This window comes from Haliotis rubra, unplaced genomic scaffold (genome assembly GCF_003918875.1).
Source record: "Haliotis rubra isolate DU_JTF1 unplaced genomic scaffold, ASM391887v1 Scf1011, whole genome shotgun sequence".
In the NCBI taxonomy this organism is placed as follows: Eukaryota; Metazoa; Mollusca; class Gastropoda; order Lepetellida; family Haliotidae; genus Haliotis; species Haliotis rubra.
The window spans coordinates 263,944-285,137 of NW_025764906.1; the positions used below are offsets into that span (position 1 = coordinate 263,944).

Consider the following 21,194-nt stretch of genomic DNA (forward strand, 5'->3'; position numbering starts at 1 on the left):
AAGCACATTCATAGCTTGGCACTTTGTTCCATCTAGATTTAATGCAGAAAACATACATGACCATACAAACATACATATAAAAGAATGTATACTACATATTCCTTGCATAGACATAAAAAACAAAGAGTCACGTGATAGGGCGTCATTAAAGTTATCGTATATAATGTTCGGTATCTCAACTGTTCAATATAGTGGCTGGTCATATGTTATCTGTGACCAATCGTATCATGAGATACCTGTCACAGAGGAAAGGACAGGTGATGGGGCGTGGGCGAAATTTCTGAAGAGCACATTTGGTCACTCAACAGCTTGAATAGAGATTGATTATTGGCTATATCGATGACCAGTCAATATGCTGGGTTTCGGCTTTATCGACTATCATGTAACAGTTTGTGTCTTGTAAACACACACTGGTAACGGTGTTTGAAATATACAAATAAGACAAATAGGAGTAGATAGACACTTTGGCTAGTTTATTTGTCCTCATGTTAGTGTTTTTCGATAAGTAAAACAAGGCGCATGAAATCCAACAATTGAGTAGAGATAGTATATATTTTCATATACATTTTACACACACAACTAGTACATAAAACATAATGTTTTGCTGTACATGTAAATACATGTATAATGTTCACCTTGATATGAATGAATATCCAAACTAAAGTACACGTATTACAGAATTCATGAAATGACACTATACTGAATTATTATAGTGTATAAACTTGCAGTTGACCTCCCCCTCCCCCCCCAATATTTATGAAGGTGGGGGTGCCTATATTTATACTAAATACAAACGAGGTTCATAAGTTTACAGATGCACATGCATGCATAAACATTACAGAGACGGGCGTGACTCCATAAAGCAAGTTGTCCAATGTTATATGTTAAGCCCATTTCTGGTGTCCCCCGCCGTGATATTGCTGAAATATTGCTAAAAGCGGCGTAAAACTAAACTCAGTCAGTCAGTCAGTCCAATGTTATAACAGCTCATCTGTTTATTTTACACTTGTCACGGGACAAACCTTTCAACAAGGACGTAACTACATATGCATTCTACCAGAGGCTGTTATTTGAAGGTCGAAAGAAGTGTTCAATTATCTCATTACTGTAATCTGATTGAATGATTATACGCATGTGTATTGATACCGTAACTGATATACTATCCGTCTTTTATTGATGATTGATCTATAGAGACTGAGTTCATTGATACACGTGATAATTACACCCGGACCAGATAACTACAGAGATCTCATACAAATGTTTTACACAATGCTCATGTAAATAGCATAGAAAACTGACAATTCAAATCAACATGAAACTTTCAACACGTTGAACAAAAATGCTTGAAATACCTTTGTTTGGTTTACATGTAATAACTTATGATATTACTCTGTCTGTGTGTGAGAATTTTTTCAATTACCAACTTACTGTGTTTTGTCACAAATGTAGTAAAAGATTTCATTGTTGTAATAACACTGACATGTATATATATTCGATTCAAAGGCGTGACTTATCACTTCATTTTTCGATTAGGTAACATTAACAACTTTAGATTATGGAAAATAACTAGTTACAATTCAGTAAGCTTCGAGTTAGTAAGTTAAATTATGTCTAATCTTTTCGTGCTTAGATGTGTAATTATATGTGTTTATGCATAATGTTTCATTATATGAAACATGACAACGTAATAATACCTAAAAAGTAAATTCAAACTATTCTATTGTGTTTGAATTCTTTGTATGTCCTTGAAATTTCGTATATTGTTTCCTATTTATTAGGAAGTTGAAGAAACTATAATCTTCAGTGACCTCTAAACCATTACATCTAATTCAATCAATGTGCATACAAAGTATTTTAGTATCCATTCCCAATGAAGAGTACCAGCCACTTACCTCTGTAAAACCATCATAATCCCCTTTTGTCACCGACATGTGTTCATTAGCAAAACGCTGTACAAGCCTATGATAATGATTAGCAAGTGCTATGAAAACACTTTAAATACTTCTTCTGATTGACACTAAAGGTAGCATCTCTCGTAAGAAAAGCTAATATTTGCTCAGTAGTACTAACTTGGTTGAAATAATAGGTACAGTGCTATTTTTTAATAAGTAAGACACACATGTGCGTCTCTCGCTAAATAAGAGGTGCTTTCTGTTCACGGATATATGTGGCTCTCGCTGTGAGAAACTGCCAATTACCTGCCCCATAAACACGTCACTCTGTGAGGAGCTGACTAATTTGCCCCATATATGGGTCTCTCGGCCTTAATGAGTTAAGAAAAATATAAAGCTGACTTGTACTTTGATAGAAGATCATCCACCTACTTATCGATCTTATGTTCACATGAAATAAGAGCCATTGCTGTGTACTTAGGATCATGGAAGATCATCTCACTAGAACAGATTATGTCTGCTTGACAGTGGGCGTCTTTGACACTTTGTGTTGTTTTGAGGGAAGTCACCCAGTACCTTCGGGGACCTGATGGCCTAGGATCTGTGGTTGTGGTCCAGTCTATCCTTGCTGCCTAGCTAGCCTCTCTCTGGATGGGAAAGGGGTAGTAGAGCAGGTTACAAGTAATAGATAAATCTGGTTAAGGTAGCAAAGAGCCTATCACTTCCCAAATACAGAGGCAAAAAAGTTGATCACAGGTTGACCATCAACTGTATTCATGGTCTCTCACTGTACACTGGTCACTGAATAAACCTATGACACAAACGTAATCTGATGACTTCTCTTCTTCTTAGCTTCTATGCTAGGGGGTTATTCATGATGTTTCTGCAAGTTTTAATAAAATAGTAAAACTGAAAATAGAAATATGATGCTTTTAAAGCATAGGAGTAGCATAGTAAATGTGTATCATTGTATCATGTACTGATGAAGAAACAATGCTGCTAATTGAGATTTTCAGTGTCCTTCTTTGTTCAGACAGGAATGCTGTTGGCTAATGTCCTGTTTGTTCGGAGGGAGATGCTGTTGGCTAATGTCCTTGTTTGTTCAGACAGGGATGCTGTTGGCGTTATGACCTTATTTGTTCGGACAGGGATAGTGTTGTCTAATGTCCTTGTTTCCTGAATGTGCTATGTTTCTGCAGACAGGTGTGCAGAAGGTGGAGCTGCAGAAGCCGGCAACTGGTGGTCTGGGGTTCAGTCTAGTGACTGCACAGAAGAACCAGGAGATGTGTGTGTTTGTCAGGACCATCTCGGATGGGGGTGCAGCAGCAACAGATGGCAGGCTGCAAGTGGGAGACCGGCTGCTGCAGGTAGACAAACTTACCTTACTATAGGTCCCTCCATTAAGTATGATGCAAACTTATATAGTTCTAATGAATACATCCCTCAAACACTTGACTGCTTTTCTACTGAAATGTGTTACTGAATCCACAAGCTGTAATAAGATTTGTGTCCAGGATTTGTATTGTCCTTGCTTTAAGTGGTCCTCCAAGTGCTATGCCCAGGAGTTACATCTCACATTGAATGCATGGGAAAAGCATGGGATACAGTGGCAGCCTACCAGCTTGGGTGATCTCATTTTCAGGACTTCGTTGATCTCAAAAGAGAACTTAAGGACCTGCATACATTCTCATGTGCAACATTACTGCCAGACCGATTCCAGGAAGATATCCAGAGACTACGCATATCATTGAAATGGGACTTTATCAGTTGTTTTTTTTTTCAGGCTTATGACATAATGAGAGAGAGAGAGAGTCATTTATACACAATGTTATTACAAGCATGGTTGCTGAAGACCAATTCTAACCCTGGTCCTCATGGGTGCTGAAGACCTATTCTAACCCTGGTCCTCATGGGTTGCTGAAGGCCAATTCTAACCCTGGTCTTCATGGATGCTGAAGGCCTACTCTAACCCTGGTCTTCATGGGTTGCTGAAGGCCTATTCTAACCCTGGTCTTCATGGGTCGCTGAAGGCCTACTTTAACCCTGGTCTTCATGGGTCGCTGAAGGCCTACTCTAACCCTGGTCTTCATGGGTGCTGAAGGCCTACTCTAACCCTGGTCTTCATGGGTTGCTGAAGGCCTACTACTCTAACCCTAACCCTGGTCTTCATGGGTTGCTGAAGGCCTACTCTAACCCTGGTTGCTGAAGGCCTACTCTAACCCTGGTCTTCATGGGTTGCTGAAGGCCTACTCTAACCCTGGTCTTCATGGGTGCTGAAGGCCTACTCTAACCCTGGTCTTCATGGGTTGCTGAAGACCTATTCTAACCCTGGTCTTCATGGGTTGCTGAAGACCTATTCTAACCCTGGTCTTCATGGGTTGCTGAAGACCTATTCTAACCCTGGTCTTCATGGGTTGCTGAAGACCTATTCTAACCCTGGTCTTCATGGGTTGCTGAAGACCTATTCTAACCCTGGTCTTCATGGGTTGCTGAAGGCCTACTCTAACCCTGGTCTTCATGGGTTGCTGAAGGCCTACTCTAACCCTGGTCTTCATGGGTTGCTGAAGGCCTACTCTAACCCTGGTCTTCATGGGTTGCTGAAGGCCTACTCTAACCCTGGTCTTCATGGGTTGCTGAAGGCCTACTCTAACCCTGGTCTTCATGGGTGCTGAAGGCCTACTCTAACCCAGGTCTTCATGGGTGCTGAAGGCCTACTCTAACCCTGGTCTTCATGGGTTGCTGAAGGCCTACTCTAACCCTGGTCTTCATGGGTCTTGCTGTGCTGAAGGCCTACTCTAACCCTGGTCTTCATGGGTGCTGAAGGCCTACTCTTACCCTGGTCTTCATCGGTTGCTGAAGACCTATCCTAACCCTGGTCTTAATGGGTGCTGAAAGCCTACTCTAACCCTGGTCTTCATGGGTGCTGAAGGCTTATTCTAACCCTGGTCTTCATGGGTTGCTGAAGGCCTACTCTAACCCTGGTCTTCATGGGTTGCTGAAGACCTATTCTAACCCTGGTCTTCATGGGTTGCTGAAGGCCTATTCTAACCCTGGTCTTCATGGGTTGCTGAAGGCCTACTCTAACCCTGGTCTTCATGGGTTGCTGAAGGCCTACTCTAACCCTGGTCTTCATGGGTTGCTGAAGGCCTACTCTAACCCTGGTCTTCATGGGTGCTGAAGGCCTATTCTAACCCTGGTCTTCATGGGTTGCTGAAGACCTATTCTAACCCTGGTCTTCATGGGTTGCTGAAGACCTATTCTAACCCTGGTCTTCATGGGTTGCTGAAGGCCTACTCTAACCCTGGTCTTCATGGGTTGCTGAAGGCCTATTCTAACCCTGGTCTTCATGGGTTGCTGAAGGCCTACTCTAACCCTGGTCTTCATGGGTTGCTGAAGGCCTATTCTAACCCTGGTCTTCATGGGTTGCTGAAGGCCTACTCTAACCCTGGTCTTCATGGGTTGCTGAAGGCCTACTCTAACCCTGGTCTTCATGGGTTGCTGAAGGCCTATTCTAACCCTGGTCTTCATGGGTTGCTGAAGGCCTATTCTAACCCTGGTCTTCATGGGTGCTGAAGGCCTACTCTAACCCTGGTCTTCATGGGTTGCTGAAGGCCTACTCTAACCCTGGTCTTCATGGGTTGCTGAAGGCCTACTCTGCTGAAGGTCTTCTGGGTTGCTGAAGGCCTGCTCTTAACCCTGGTCTTCATGGGTTGCTGAAGGCCTATTCTAACCCTGGTCTTCATGGGTTGCTGAAGACCTATCTCTAACCCTGGTCTTCATGGGTGCTGAAGGCCTACTCTAACCCTGGTCTTCATGGGTTGCTGAAGGCCTACTCTAACCCTGGTCTTCATGGGTTGCTGAAGGCCTACTCTAACCCTGGTCTTCATGGGTTGCTGAAGGCCTACTCTAACCCTGGTCTTCATGGGTGCTGAAGACCTATTCTAACCCTGGTCTTCATGGGTTGCTGAAGGCCTATTCTAACCCTGGTCTTCATGGGTTGCTGAAGGCCTACTCTAACCCTGGTCTTCATGGGTTGCTGAAGGCCTACTCTAACCCTGGTCTTCATGGGTTGCTGAAGGCCTACTCTAACCCTGGTCTTCATGGGGTGCTGAAGGCCTACTCTTCTAACCCTGGTCTTCATGGGTTGCTGAAGACCTATTCTAACCCTGGTCTTCATGGGTTGCTGAAGGCCTATTCTAACCCTGGTCTTCATGGGTTGCTGAAGGCCTATTCTAACCCTGGTCTTCATGGGTTGCTGAAGACCTATTCTAACCCTGGTCTTCATGGGTGCTGAAGACCTATTCTAACCCTGGTCTTCATGGGTTGCTGAAGGCCTATTCTAACCCTGGTCTTCATGGGTTGCTGAAGGCCTATTCTAACCCTGGTCTTCATGGGTTGCTGAAGACCTATTCTAACCCTGGTCTTCATGGGTTGCTGAAGACCTATTCTAACCCTGGTCTTCATGGGTGCTGAAGGCCTATTCTAACCCTGGTCTTCATGGGTTGCTGAAGGCCTACTCTAACCCTGGTCTTCATGGGTGCTGAAGACCTATTCTAACCCTGGTCCTCATGGGTGCTGAAGACCTATTCTAACCCTGGTCTTCATGGGTTGCTGAAGACCTATTCTAACCCTGGTCTTCATGGGTGCTGAAGGCCTACTCTAACCCTGGTCTTCATGGGTTGCTGAAGGCCTACTCTAACCCTGGTCTTCATGGGTTGCTGAAGGCCTATTCTAACCCTGGTCTTCATGGGTGCTGAAGGCCTACTCTAACCCTGGTCTTCATGGGTTGCTGAAGGCCTATTCTAACCCTGGTCTTCATCGGATGCTGAAGGCCTATTCTAACCCTGGTCTTCATGGGTTGCTGAAGGCCTACCCTAACCCTGGTCTTCATTGGTGCTGAAGGCCTACTCTAACCCTGGTCTTCATGGGTGCTGAAGACCTATTCTAACCCTGGTCTTCGTGGGTTGCTGAAGGCCTATTTTAACCCTGGTCTTCATGGGTTGCTGAAGACCTATTCTAACCCTGGTCTTCATGGGTGCCGAAGGCCTACTCTAACCCTGGTCTTCATGGGTTGCTGAAGGCCTATTCTAACCCTGGTCTTCATCGGTTGCTGAAGGCCAATTTTAACCCTGGTCTTCATGGGTGCTGAAGACTTATGCTAACCCTAGTCTTCATGGGTTGCTGAAGACCTATTCTAACCCTGGTCTTCATGGGTTGCTGAAGGCCTACTCTAACCCTGGTCTTCATGGGTTGCTGAAGACCTATTCTAACCCTGGTCTTCATGGGTTGCTGAAGGCCTACTCTAACCCTGGTCTTCATGGGTTGCTGAAGGCCTATTCTAACCCTGGTCTTCATGGGTTGCTGAAGGCCTACTCTAACCCTGGTCTTCATGGGTTGCTGAAGACCTATTCTAACCCTGGTCTTCATATAACCCTTTGCTGAAGGCCTACTCTAACCCTGGTCTTCATGGGTTGCTGAAGGCCTACTCTAACCCTGGTCTTCATGGGTTGCTGAAGGCCTATTCTAACCCTGGTCTTCATGGGTTGCTGAAGGCCTACTCTAACCCTGGTCTTCATGGGTTGCTGAAGGCCTACTCTAACCCTGGTCTTCATGGGTTGCTGAAGGCCTACTCTAACCCTGGTCTTCATGGGTTGCTGAAGGCCTACTCTAACCCTGGTCTTCATGGGTTGCTGAAGGCCTACTCTAACCCTGGTCTTCATGGGTTGCTGAAGGCCTATTCTAACCCTGGTCTTCATGGGTTGCTGAAGGCCTACTCTAACCCTGGTCTTCATGGGTTGCTGAAGGCCTACTCTAACCCTGGTCTTCATGGGTGCTGAAGGCCTACTCTAACCCTGGTCTTCATGGGTTGCTGAAGGCCTACTCTAACCCTGGTCTTCATGGGGTTGCTGAAGGCCTACTCTAACCCTGGTCTTCATGGGTGCTGAAGGCCTATTCTAACCCTGGTCTTCATGGGTTGCTGAAGGCCTACTCTAACCCTGGTCTTCATGGGTTGCTGAAGGCCTATTCTAACCCTGGTCTTCATGGGTGCTGAAGACCTATTCTAACCCTGGTCTTCATGGGTTGCTGAAGGCCTACTCTTCTAACCCTGGTCTTCATGGGTGCTGAAGGCCTACTCTAACCCTGGTCTTCATGGGTTGCTGAAGGCCTACTCTAACCCTGGTCTTCATGGGTTGCTGAAGGCCTACTCTAACCCTGGTCTTCATGGGTTGCTGAAGGCCTATTCTAACCCTGGTCTTCATGGGTTGCTGAAGGCCTATTCTAACCCTGGTCTTCATGGGTGCTGAAGGCCTATTCTAACCCTGGTCTTCATGGGTTGCTGAAGGCCTATTCTAACCCTGGTCTTCATGGGTTGCTGAAGACCTATTCTAACCCTGGTCTTCATGGGTTGCTGAAGGCCTATTCTAACCCTGGTCTTCATGGGTTGCTGAAGGCCTATTCTAACCCTGGTCTTCATGGGTGCTGAAGGCCTACTCTAACCCTGGTCTTCATGGGTTGCTGAAGGCCTATTCTAACCCTGGTCTTCATGGGTTGCTGAAGACCTATTCTAACCCTGGTCTTCATGGGTGCTGAAGACCTATTCTAACCCTGGTCTTCATGGGTTGCTGAAGGCCTATTCTAACCCTGGTCTTCATGGGTTGCTGAAGGCCTATTCTAACCCTGGTCTTCATGGGTTGCTGAAGGACCTATTCTAACCCTGGTCTTCATGGGTGCTGAAGACCTATTCTAACCCTGGTCTTCATGGGTTGCTGAAGACCTATTCTAACCCTGGTCTTCATGGGTTGCTGAAGGCCTACTCTAACCCTGGTCTTCATGGGTTGCTGAAGGCCTACTCTAACCCTGGTCTTCATGGGTTGCTGAAGGCCTATTCTAACCCTGGTCTTCATGGGTTGCTGAAGGCCTACTCTAACCCTGGTCTTCATGGGTTGCTGAAGACCTATTCTAACCCTGGTCTTCATGGGTTGCTGAAGGCCTATTCTAACCCTGGTCTTCATGGGTTGCTGAAGGCCTACTCTAACCCTGGTCTTCATGGGTTGCTGAAGGCCTACTCTAACCCTGGTCTTCATGGGTTGCTGAAGGCCTACTCTAACCCTGGTCTTCATGGGTTGCTGAAGGCCTATTCTAACCCTGGTCTTCATGGGTTGCTGAAGACCTATTCTAACCCTGGTCTTCATGGGTTGCTGAAGGCCTACTCTAACCCTGGTCTTCATGGGTTGCTGAAGGCCTATTCTAACCCCTGGTCTTCATGGGTTGCTGAAGGCCTATTTCTAACCCTGGTCTTCATGGGTGCTGAAGACCTATTCTAACCCTGGTCTTCATGGGTTGCTGAAGACCTATTCTAACCCTGGTCTTCATGGGTTGCTGAAGGCCTACTCTAACCCTGGTCTTCATGGGTTGCTGAAGACCTATTCTAACCCTGGTCTTCATGGGTTGCTGAAGACCTATTCTAACCCTGGTCTTCATGGGTTGCTGAAGGCCTACTCTAACCCTGGTCTTCATGGGTTGCTGAAGACCTATTCTAACCCTGGTCTTCATGGGTTGCTGAAGGCCTATTCTAACCCTGGTCTTCATGGGTTGCTGAAGACCTATTCTAACCCTGGTCTTCATGGGTTGCTGAAGGCCTATTCTAACCCTGGTCTTCATGGGTTGCTGAAGGCCTATTCTAACCCTGGTCTTCATGGGTTGCTGAAGGCCTATTCTAACCCTGGTCTTCATGGGTTGCTGAAGACCTATTCTGCTAACCCTGGTCTTCATGGGTTGCTGAAGACCTATTCTAACCCTGGTCTTCATGGGTTGCTGAAGGCCTACTCTAACCCTGGTCTTCATGGGTTGCTGAAGACCTATTCTAACCCTGGTCTTCATGGGTTGCTGAAGACCTATTCTAACCCTGGTCTTCATGGGTTGCTGAAGGCCTATTCTAACCCTGGTCTTCATGGGTTGCTGAAGGCCTACTCTAACCCTGGTCTTCATGGGTTGCTGAAGACCTACTCTAACCCTGGTCTTCATGGGTTGCTGAAGGCCTATTCTAACCCTGGTCTTCATGGGTTGCTGAAGGCCTATTCTAACCCTGGTCTTCATGGTTGCTGAAGACCTATTCTAACCCTGGTCTTCATGGGTTGCTGAAGACCCTATTCTAACCCTGGTCTTCATGGGTTGCTGAAGACCTATCTTACCTAACCCTGGTGCTCATGGGTTGCTGAAGACCTATTCTAACCCTGGTCTTCATGGGTTGCTGAAGACCTATTCTAACCCTGGTCTTCATGGGTTGCTGAAGACCTATTCTAACCCTGGTCTTCATGGGTTGCTGAAGACCTATTCTAACCCTGGTCTTCATGGGTTGCTGAAGACCTATTCTAACCCTGGTCTTCATGGGTTGCTGAAGACCTATTCTAACCCTGGTCTTCATGGGTGCTGAAGGCCTATTCTAACCCTGGTCTTCATGGGTTGCTGAAGGCCTACTCTCTGGTCTCCATGGGTTGCTGGTCTTAACCCTGGTCTTCATGGGTTGCTGAAGACCTATTCTAACCCTGGTCTTCATGGGTGCTGAAGACCTATTCTAACCCTGGTCTTCATGGGTGCTGAAGACCTATTCTAACCCTGGTCTTCATGGGTTGCTGAAGGCCTACTCTAACCCTGGTCTTCATGGGTTGCTGAAGGCCTACTCTAACCCTGGTCTTCATGGGTTGCTGAAGGCCTACTCTAACCCTGGTCTTCATGGGTTGCTGAAGGCCTACTCTAACCCCCTGCTGAAGGCCTTCTAATGGGTCATGGGTGCTGAAGACCTATTCTAACCCTGGTCTTCATGGGTGCTGAAGACCTATTCTAACCCTGGTCTTCATGGGTGCTGAAGACCTATTCTAACTCTGGTCTTCATGGGTGCTGAAGACCTATTCTAACTCTGGTCTTCATGGGTTGGTTCTAATGCCCTGAATGGTAGAGTATGGCTAAATATCAAGCCTCTTATATCCAGCCAAGGAGGCAACTCCATTTCATAATTGTGTGCACAGAATACATACCGTAAGTGACTTCATCTGTAGTACTGTTAGCCGGAAGTAGTATTATTATCCACCATTATAATACAGCAAGAAGCATTCTTAAATGTTGTCACAACATTAAGTGTTTTTTTATGGTTGCCTTCCTCACTTGGGGTTTACTGGGCCACCAAGCCTTGTGTAGGATTCACCAATCAAGTTTTACAGAGATGTATTCCTAAGAATCTGGAACATTATCGACAGTGATAATAATTCTTAGCATATTACCTGCCCACATATGTATCCCCCAGGAATCCCAGATTACCTTCCATAAGATACCCTAGAGAAACATGAGGTTTCCTGCGCTTCTGATACGGAGATAACTCCTGCAGATAGCACTTGGAAAACTATTTGTGAAAAGACAACACAAATCGTATTCAAGCTTGACTTGTAGTAAATGACTTGTGGCAATGAGGTGTTAGAGGAAGTATTCTAAGAATTATTTTCTTTGTTGGTAATGTTCAATACTATAGTGGGGCTGTGGGGTAGCCTAGTGGTTAAAGCGTTGACTCGTCACGCCAAAGACTCGGGTTCGAATCCCCACATGGGTAAAATGTGTGAGGCCCATTTCTGGTGTCCCCCGCAATGATGTTGCTGGAATATTGCTAAAAATCGGCGTAAAACCAAACTCAGTCAGTCAGTCAGTCAATACTATAGGTCTCTCCATTAAGGGTGGTGCAGGTAGGCCAACATACCACAATACTATAGGTCTCTCCATTAAGGGTGTTGCAGGTAGACAGACATACCACAATACTATAGGTCTCTCCATTAAGGGTGGTGCAGGTAGGCCAACATACCACAATACTATAGGTCTCTCCATTAAGGGTGGTGCAGGTAGACAAACATACCACAATACTATAGGTCTTTCCATTAAGGGTGGTGCAGCAAACATACCACAATACTATAGGTCTCTCCATTAAGGGTGGTGCAGCAAACATACCACAGAGATCACTTCATTCCTTTGTCACTGCAATCATCATGAGATAACCTGAAGCAGTTGTGTTTCACTTGGCCACCAAGGTGCCTGACAGTATTTTGTGTTCTGCTTGCAGGTGAATGGGGAATCCCTGGTTGGAATGAACCATGTCAAGGCTGTGAAGATTCTCAGAAAGGCAAAACCAGGGCCAGTTGAAGTTACAATATCTAGGTAGGTAGATGTTCCCCCATACTGAGTGTATCTATATTCCATGTTCTAAATGACTATCAAAGACTGTTGCCAAACCCACCTCTGTTTCTGTGGGGTGTTCCTCTTTTGCCAGTCGTTATTGTTATAGGATTAAAGTCACCAGACCATATTAATTAGCAAGACAATGGACAGTTAGGTTAGACCACGACGGCCCCATGTTTAACCGTTGAAATGCTGAGTTAAACCCCAGGGCGTGTAGTGCGTAGCACCGAGGGATTCAGCTCAGCATTTCAACGGGTAAACACAGGGTCCAAGTGGTCTAACATATTTAAATCATGACCAGCTTTGGATGGTCTTAACTTCTCTCATTATTCTGTAAATTCAAGTTAAAATAGCGATCTAAATTTTGTGCAAAGCGATGTTTTGCTTTAATGGTTGTGAATAGGCTTTCCCCATCAAAGCCACTGACGTCAGACGCTGGCTAGCATGTCTTGCACGACCAGCACATGCATTTCAATTTTTTCCCCATTTTCTTGCCTGTATTTTTATTTGGACTATCCCATTATAATCTGTAGGTAAGAGATAGTAACTAATCTGTTCACTGAACCGTATATGTTGTCGTTCTAAGGTGTCTGCAACTGCCTGTCTGCATAATGGGAGGACACCGTTACCCTCATTTAGATGTAGATAAAGATAGCACACTAATTAACTGGGCCATGCTGGTCACCCCTAATTAATGAATGGCCTGGTTTACTCTGATATGTCCTGACCAGGTCCAGTTGCTTTCTAAAATCTCAGGGCCCTTATTCTTGAAACGTTTGTAGCCCTAAGAATTCTTAACTTTGATCATAGCCAATGTGTTAAGAATGGGCTTAAGAAGTTCGTAAGGCTATGAACGTTTCGAGAATTTCTAGCCTGGTCTTTTTTTTTGAGAGTGTAGAAAGTAGTTCGAACTAGTAACCATTGTCTTGATGCTAAATTGTTCTTTTCCTTGTTTCATTTGTGACAAATATTATTTATTTTGTCATGATTAAATGTTTTTATTAAAGCTTAATCAAGCATAGTGATTGTTGTGTTTTTGTCTTATAAGTCGAGTATTAACTCCATTATAAGTAGTTTTGGTGTAAAAAAAACTTCTTGCGATATATTACAACACACATCGCAATATATGCTTTCGCATCGCAATATGAAAATTCTCTGCAATACCCACCCCTACAAATTCGAGAATAAACTGTTCAACCGACCAAAACACTTTGATCATGCTTTCATTCTATAGCAAAAGTTTATATGGTGTTACAAGTAAGAATGTCGCACAAATGCCAATTAAATACTATAATGTATCATGGCTTATCAATGTAAGGACGTTCTTGTATCCGGTATCGTATTGTGGATCATGCATCGCGGTACAGCGGAACATCGGTGTATCGTTTCAACCTTAGTACTGGAGGTGTGTGGACAGTTCATGCAGTGGCAAATGCAGAACAGTCAGAGACTATGTTCGTGACATGTCAGAATGATGACTGAGCAGTGAGATTTGTCAGCGTCATAAGGAAGAGAGCCAGAGAAGACATGAAATGAAAAACAGATCACTTGCTAGATTGTCAAAACTTGTTACATGGGTAATACCATTTTTCTTAATCAAGGGTAGAGCCTACGGGTACTTCCCTGAATGCCAGCAGGTATTGTCCAAGGTAGGCAAAGGAATGAAGCGTTCTAATTGCTACGGTCAAATAATTGCCGTGACAAAAGGCTTAAGAATCCCCTTTGAACCAGCAAAATAGAACACAGACAAGTCTAAAATATTCAATAATATATTGAGCAAACAATGAGCAAGCTACAATAAATCACAATACAGATTTCTAATACAATGCCATTGAGTCACAAATCTAAAGTTATGGGTCACATATATAAAATATTAACTCACCAGAGTCGTGGTAACCACAGTGAGATCAGATATTGTAAATGGAGCTTGTTTACAAATGAAAGCAGTCAGGGTCAGGGTCGGACGATGGCGTTGTGACAAAGGCAAACAACGATGGGCAACTCCAGTGAAAGATCCATGTAATTCCGTATGTTAGTCCGTGTGTCAGTCTTTGCATTGCACCACACAACAGCCAGCCTTTATATATACTGACACAGATTCTCGAACTTTCCAGCAAAGCATGGCTGTATCATTAAACACTTACATCTTGCCGCTAAAATACTGTTGCCACTGAACATATATGACTCAAAATGTGACCCACAACCAACACTCAAAACTTTAAACATTGTGACTCATAATTATAATCACCTAACCAATGTTATTACAAATTACAAAAAACACACTCTCGTAACATAATCCTTAGACAGTGGGTGATTATGGGGGACATCTCCTAATCTTAGGTGAGCGAAATTCAGAAATTCCTGAAGTGAGCGAGAGTTCAAATCAGACAATTGTAATCTTGTCTTGAGTGAACAAAATTTAACTATTTGATTGCAGGGTGACATAATGGAATAAACTTAAAGTAACTCACTTAAAACAACTCCCTGTGGGGTATATATAAGATCATCATACATTAGAACAACATGTCACAATGGCTAATGTTCAAGTTAATGTGCGGTTTATTGCGAACAGACGAGGTGGTCGAAATTTAGTCATGGGTGGCTACAAATTCAAAAGTAGACAACAAAATTGACATCAATTGGATATGCTTAACACCAGGCTGTACTTTTACCGTCAACAAGTAGACGACAAAATAGACATCCATTGGATATGCTTAACACCAGGCTGTACTTTTACCGTCAACAAGTAGACGACAAAATAGACATCCATTGGATATGCTTAACACCAGGCTGTACTGTAACCATCAACAAGTAGACGACAAAATAGACATCCATTGGATATGCTTAACACCAGGCTGTACTGTAACCATCAACAAGTAGACGACAAAATAGACATCCATTGGATATGCTTAACACCAGGCTGTACTGTAACCATCAACAAGTAGATGACAAAATAGACATCCATTGGATATGCTTAACACCAGGCTGTACTGTAACCATCAACAAGTAGACGACAAAATAGACATCCATTGGATATGTAACACCAGGCTGTACTGTAACCATCAACAAGTAGGCGACAAAATAGACATCCATTGGATATGCTTAACACCAGGCTGTACTGTAACCATCAACAAGTAGACGACAAAATAGACATCCATTGGATATGCTTAACACCAGGCTGTACTGTAACCATCAACAAGTAGATGACAAAATAGACATCCATTGGATATTCTTAACACCAGGCTGTACTGTAACCATCAACAAGTAGATGACAAAATAGACATCCATTGGATATGCTTAACACCAGGCTGTACTGTAACCATCAACAAGGACAAAATAGACATCCATTGGATATGCTTAACACCAGGCTGTACTGTTACCATCAACAAGTAGACGACCTTGTGACTAAGCAAGGTCAGGCCCACAACCATCCTGCAGATGATACCAAGATCACCGTAGAAAGTTTTCTTTCTAATCTGTCGTTACGTCTCCTTTTCCTTGTCATAATATAATGTAACGTTTATTGAATTATGTCAGTTGCTCTGCAGAGAATAAAATGCCATTTATTTGTCCATAATCGATTTGTAAATTTTTGCATGTTCAATGATATTATTTCTATCATAATATTGTTGAACAGAATACGTGTTTTTTCACATCTGCATATTTTTTTTGTGCATTTTCTTCAGTGACACATGTACCACCCCTTGTAAATTGGACACGGATATTTTATACGACCCCCATAGTTGAAACAACAACGGATTTGTTCAGCAACCGTAACATGCCGGCATTCCGGGAGTAAACCTTGCCTACTAATCAAGGATGCAACCAACCATAACAAGTGTTGTTTTAACGAGTTGATACAACCCACTAATTAGTACCTCTAACCCCCGTCTCCCTAGCCCCCTGTTGATACAAGCTACTAATTAATACCTCTAGCCCCCAACCCCCTAGCCCCCTGTTGATACAAGCTACTAATTAGTACCTCTAGCCCCCATCCCCCAAGCCCCTGTAGTTACAAGCTACTAATTAGTACCTCTAGCCCCATTCCCTAGCCCTCTTGTTATATGCCACTAATTAGTACCTCTAGCCCCCATCCCCCAAGCCCCTGTTGTTACAAGCTACTAATTAGTACCTCTAGCCCCCATCCCAAGCCCCCTTGTTGTTACAAGCCACTAATTAGTACCTCTAGCCCCCATCCCCAAGCCCCCTGTAGTTACAAGCTACTAATTAGTACCTCTAGCCCCCATCCCCCAAGCCCCCTGTTGTTACAAGCCACTAATTAGTACCTCTAGCCCCCAAGCCCCCCTGTTGTTACAAGCCACTAATTAGTACCTCTAGCCCCCCATCCCCAAGCCCCCTGTTGTTACAAGCTACTAATTAGTACTTCTAGCCCCCAGCCCCCAAGCCCCCTGTAGTTACATGCCACTAATTAGTACCTCTAGCCCCCATCCCCCAAGCCCCTGTAGTTACAAGCTACTAATTAGTACCTCTAGCCCACCATCCCAAGCCCCCTGTAGTTACAAGCTACTAATTAGTACGTCTATCCCCCATCCCCTAGCCCCTCTTGTTATATGCCACTAATTAGTACGTCTATCCCCCATCCCCCAAGCCCCTGTTGTTACAAGCTACTAATTAGTACCTCTAGCACCCCATCCCAAGCCCCTGTAGTTACAAGCCACTAATTAGTACCTCTAGCCCCGATCCCCTTAGCCCCTGTTGTTACAAGCTACTAATTAGTACCTCTAGCCCCCATCCCCTTAGCCCCTGTTGTTACAAGCTACTAATTTGTACGTCTATCCCCCCATCCCCTTAGCCCCTCTTGATACATGCCACTAATTAGTACCTCTAGCCCCCCGTCCCTAGCCCCTCTTGTTACATGCCACTAATTAGTACCTCTAGCCCTCATCCCTAGCCCCCCTCTTGTTACATGCCACTAATTGGTATCTCTAGCCCCAATCCCCTAGCCCCTCTTGTTACATGCTACTAATTAGAACCTCTAGCCCCATCTCCTTAGCCCCCTGTAGTTACATGCCACTATTTAGTACCTCTAGCCCCCATCCCAAGCCCCCTGTAGTTACATGCCACTAATTTAGTACCTCTCTAGCCCCCCATCCCCAAGCCCCTGTTGTTACAAGCCACTAATTAGTACCTCTAGCCCCCATCCCAAGCCCCCTGTAGTTACATGCCACTAATTAGTACCTCTAGCCCCCATCCCCTTAGCCCCCTCTTGTTACATGCCACTAATTAGGTACCTCTAGCCCCGATCCCCAAGCCCCATGTTGTTACAAGCCACTAATTAGTACCTCTAGCCCCGCCCCCATCCCCCAAGCCCCCTGTTGATACAAGCCACTAATTAGTACCTCTAGCCCCCATTCCCTAGCCCCCTCTTGTTACATGCCACTAATTAGTACCTCTAGCCCCTCGCCCCCTAGCCCCCTGTTGTTTACAAGCTACTAATTAGTACCTCTAGCTCCCCCATCCCCTAGCCCCCATCCTTACAAGCCACTAGTTAGTACCTCTAGCCCCCATCCCAAGCCCCTGTAGTTACATGCTACTAATTAGTACCTCTAGCCCCCATCCCCTAGCCCCTGTTGTTACAAGCTACTAATTAGTACCTCTAGCCCCCATCCCCTAGCCCCCTGTTGATACAAGCCACTACAAGCACTAATTAGTACCCTCTGGTTGTTACATGCCACTAATTAGTACCTCTAGCCCCCCCGTCCCCCTAGCCCCTGTTGTTACAAGCTACTAATTAGTACCTCTAGCCCCCTTCCCTGGTAGCTAAGTAGCCCCTGCATGACTAATTAGAGCCCCCATCCCCTAGCCCCCTGTTGTTACAAGCCACTAATTAGTACCTCTAGCCCCCATTCCCCTAGCCCCCTGTTGACATGTGACATGACAGTAGACTTGGATAGTAGCCTGACATGACAGAAGACTTGGATGGTAGCATGACATGACAGTAAACTTTGATAGTAGCACACAACATGACAGTAGACTTGGATAGTAGCACACAACATGACCGTAGACTTGGATAGGACCCCACAATGTGACAGTAGACTTGGATAGTAGCATGACATGACAGTACACTTTGATAGTAGCACACATGTTGTGGGCTACTATCCAAGTCTACTGTTATGTTGTGGGCTACTGTCCAAGTCTACTGTCATATGTGCTACTATCCAAGTCTTCTGTCATGTCAGGCTACTATCCAAGTCAACGGTCATGTGTGCTACTATCCAAGTCTTCTGTCATGTGTGCTACTATCCAAGTCTACTGTTACGTTGTGGGCTACTATCCAAGTCTACGGTCATGCTGTGTGCTACTGTCCAAGTCTACTGCCATGTTGTGTCCTACTATCCAAGTCTACTGTCATGGTTTGTGCTACTATCCAAGTCTACTGTCATGTGTGCTACTATCCAAGTCTACTGTCATGTGTGCTACTATCCAAGTCTACGGTCATGCTGTGTGCTACTGTCCAAGTCATTTGCTATCTGTGACACAGACACAGTCATTGCTATCTTTGACACAGACACAGTCATTGCTAAAAAGTGTATTATAGAATATTGTGGTAGTTTTATTTTTGAAATCCAACTGTATGATACAAGAATGCATTGTATCCTGCTTTGTTAGACCAGGTCAGATGCCAAGCTTCACTGATGCCCAGTCAGATGTGAGTGATGTGGCTCAGACGGATGCGAACAGTTGGGGCAAGGACTTTACTGATGACTCTGTCAACTCAGCTGCCTTTAAGGAGGACTCCACCCATTTCATGGCCCACGAAGAACCAACACCATGTTCAGATGGGGGGGACAATCCTGGATCTGACAATACTCAGAAGACAAATGATATCACTGTACTATTTGATGATAGTGATTATGAACTAATTACAGGGGATTCACATTTTATTGAAATTCGCAAACTCCCCCTGACTGTTCCCGATATGATCAAAGAGGACTGGCTGAGTTCTCTGCCATTGATGTCAATGGCCGAGGATGATGAGGATGTGATTCTAACTCTGCTGCAGTATCTAACAGACAAAGTGGAGCAGGAAGATCCCCTAGAGGAGTTCATGGTAGGTTACTGTAGAGGGAGTGTGAACCTCCAAACAGGTCAGGGGAGTGTGTCCACCCAAAGGGAGGGTAGAAGGATGAGAATGTTGCATGCTCATGATAGAGTGTCCACCCAAAGGGAGGGTAGAAGGATGAGAATGTTGCACATTCATGATAGCGTGTGTCCACCCAAAGGGAGGGTAGAATGATGAGAATGTTGCACACTCATGATAGAGTGTCCACCCAAAGGGAGGGTAGAATGATGAGAATGTTGCACACTCATGATAGAGTGTCCACCCAAAGGGAGGGTAGAAGGATGAGAATGTTGCATGCTCATGATAGAGTGTGTCCACCCAAAGGGAGGGTAGAAGGATGAGAATGTTGCACATTCATGATAGCGTGTGTCCACCCAAAGGGAGGGTAGAATGATGAGAATGTTGCACACTCATGATAGAGTGTCCACCCAAAGGGAGGGTAGAATGATGAGAATGTTGCACACTCATGATAGAGTGTCCACCCAAAGGGAGGGTAGGAGGATGAGAATGTTGCACACTCATGATAGAGTGTCCACCCAAAGGGAGGGTAGAATGATGAGAATGTTGCACACTCATGATAGAGTGTCCACCCAAAGGGAGGGTAGAAGGATGAGAATGTTGCACACTCATGATAGCGTGTGTCCACCCAAAGGGAGGGTAGAATGATGAGAATGTTGCACACTCATGATAGAGTGTCCACCCAAAGGGAGGGTAGAAGGATGAGAATGTTGCACACTCATGATAGAGTGTCCACCCAAAGGGAGGGTAGAATGATGAGAATGTTGCACACTCATGATAGAGTGTCCACCCAAAGGGAGGGTAGAAGGATGAGAATGTTGCACACTCATGATGAGATGATGTGTCCACCCAAAGGGAGGGTAGAAGGATGAGAATGTTGCACACTCATGATAGAGTGTCCACCCAAAGGGAGGGTAGAAGGATGAGAATGTTGCACACTCATGATAGAGTGTCCACCCAAGGGAGGGAGAAGGTAGAAGGATGAGAGATGTTGCATGTTGCTCACTGATGAGAGAGTGTCCACCCAAAGGGAGGGTAGAAGGATGAGAATGTTGCACACTCATGATAGAGTGTGTCCACCCAAAGGGAGGGTAGAAGGATGAGAATGTTGCATGCTCATGATAGAGTGTGTCCACCCAAAGGGAGGGTAGAAGGATGAGAATGTTGCACACTCATGATAGAGTGTGTCCACCCAAAGGGAGGGTAGAAGGATGAGAATGTTGCATGCTCATGATAGAGTGTGTCCACCCAAAGGGAGGGTAGAAGGATGAGAATGTTGCACACTCATGATAGAGTGTCCACCCAAAGGGAGGGTAGAAGAATGATGAGAATGTTGCACACTCATGATAGAGTGTCCACCCAAAGGGAGGGTAGAAGGATGACAGAGTGAATGTTGCACACTCATGATAGAGGTCCACCCAAAGGGAGGGTAGAAGGATGACAATGTTGCACACTCATGATAGAGTGTGTCCACCCAAAGGAGGGTAGAAGGATGAGAATGTTGCACACTCATGATAGAGTGTCCACCCAAAGGGAGGGTAGAAGGATGAGAATGTTGCATGCTCATGATAGAGTGTGTCCACCCAAAGGGAGGGTAGAAGGATGAGAATGTTGCACACTCATGATAGAGGGTCCACCCAAAGGGAGGGTAGAAGGATGAGAATGTTGCATGCTCATGATAGAGTGTGTCCACCCAAAGGGAGGGTAGAAGGATGAGAATGTTGCACACTCATGATAGAGGGTCCACCCAAAGGGAGGGTAGAAGGATGAGAATGTTGCATGCTCATGATAGAGTGTGTCCACCCAAAGGGAGGGTAGAAGGATGAGAATGTTGCATGCTCATGATAGAGTGTCAACCCAAAGGGAGGGTAGAAGGATGAGAATGTTGCACACTCATGATAGAGTGTCCACCCAAAGGGAGGGTAGAAGGATGACAATATTGCATGCTCATGATAGAGCGTGTCCACCCAAAGGGAGGTTAG

The 21,194-nt window shown here is 45.0% G+C and overlaps 1 protein-coding gene across 1 annotated transcript in view; it reads left to right on the plus strand.

The window, feature by feature from the left end:
* LOC124269234 (tyrosine-protein phosphatase non-receptor type 13-like) overlaps positions 1 to 21,194 on the plus strand; it is a 223,031-nt gene that overhangs the window by 154,467 nt on the left and 47,370 nt on the right. The window contains exons 25-27 of the mRNA XM_046704256.1: positions 3,092 to 3,259; positions 11,995 to 12,089; positions 18,741 to 19,182. Of these exons, the coding sequence (XP_046560212.1) occupies positions 3,092 to 3,259; positions 11,995 to 12,089; positions 18,741 to 19,182 (705 nt within the window). The remainder of the gene's footprint in view (positions 1 to 3,091; positions 3,260 to 11,994; positions 12,090 to 18,740; positions 19,183 to 21,194) is intronic.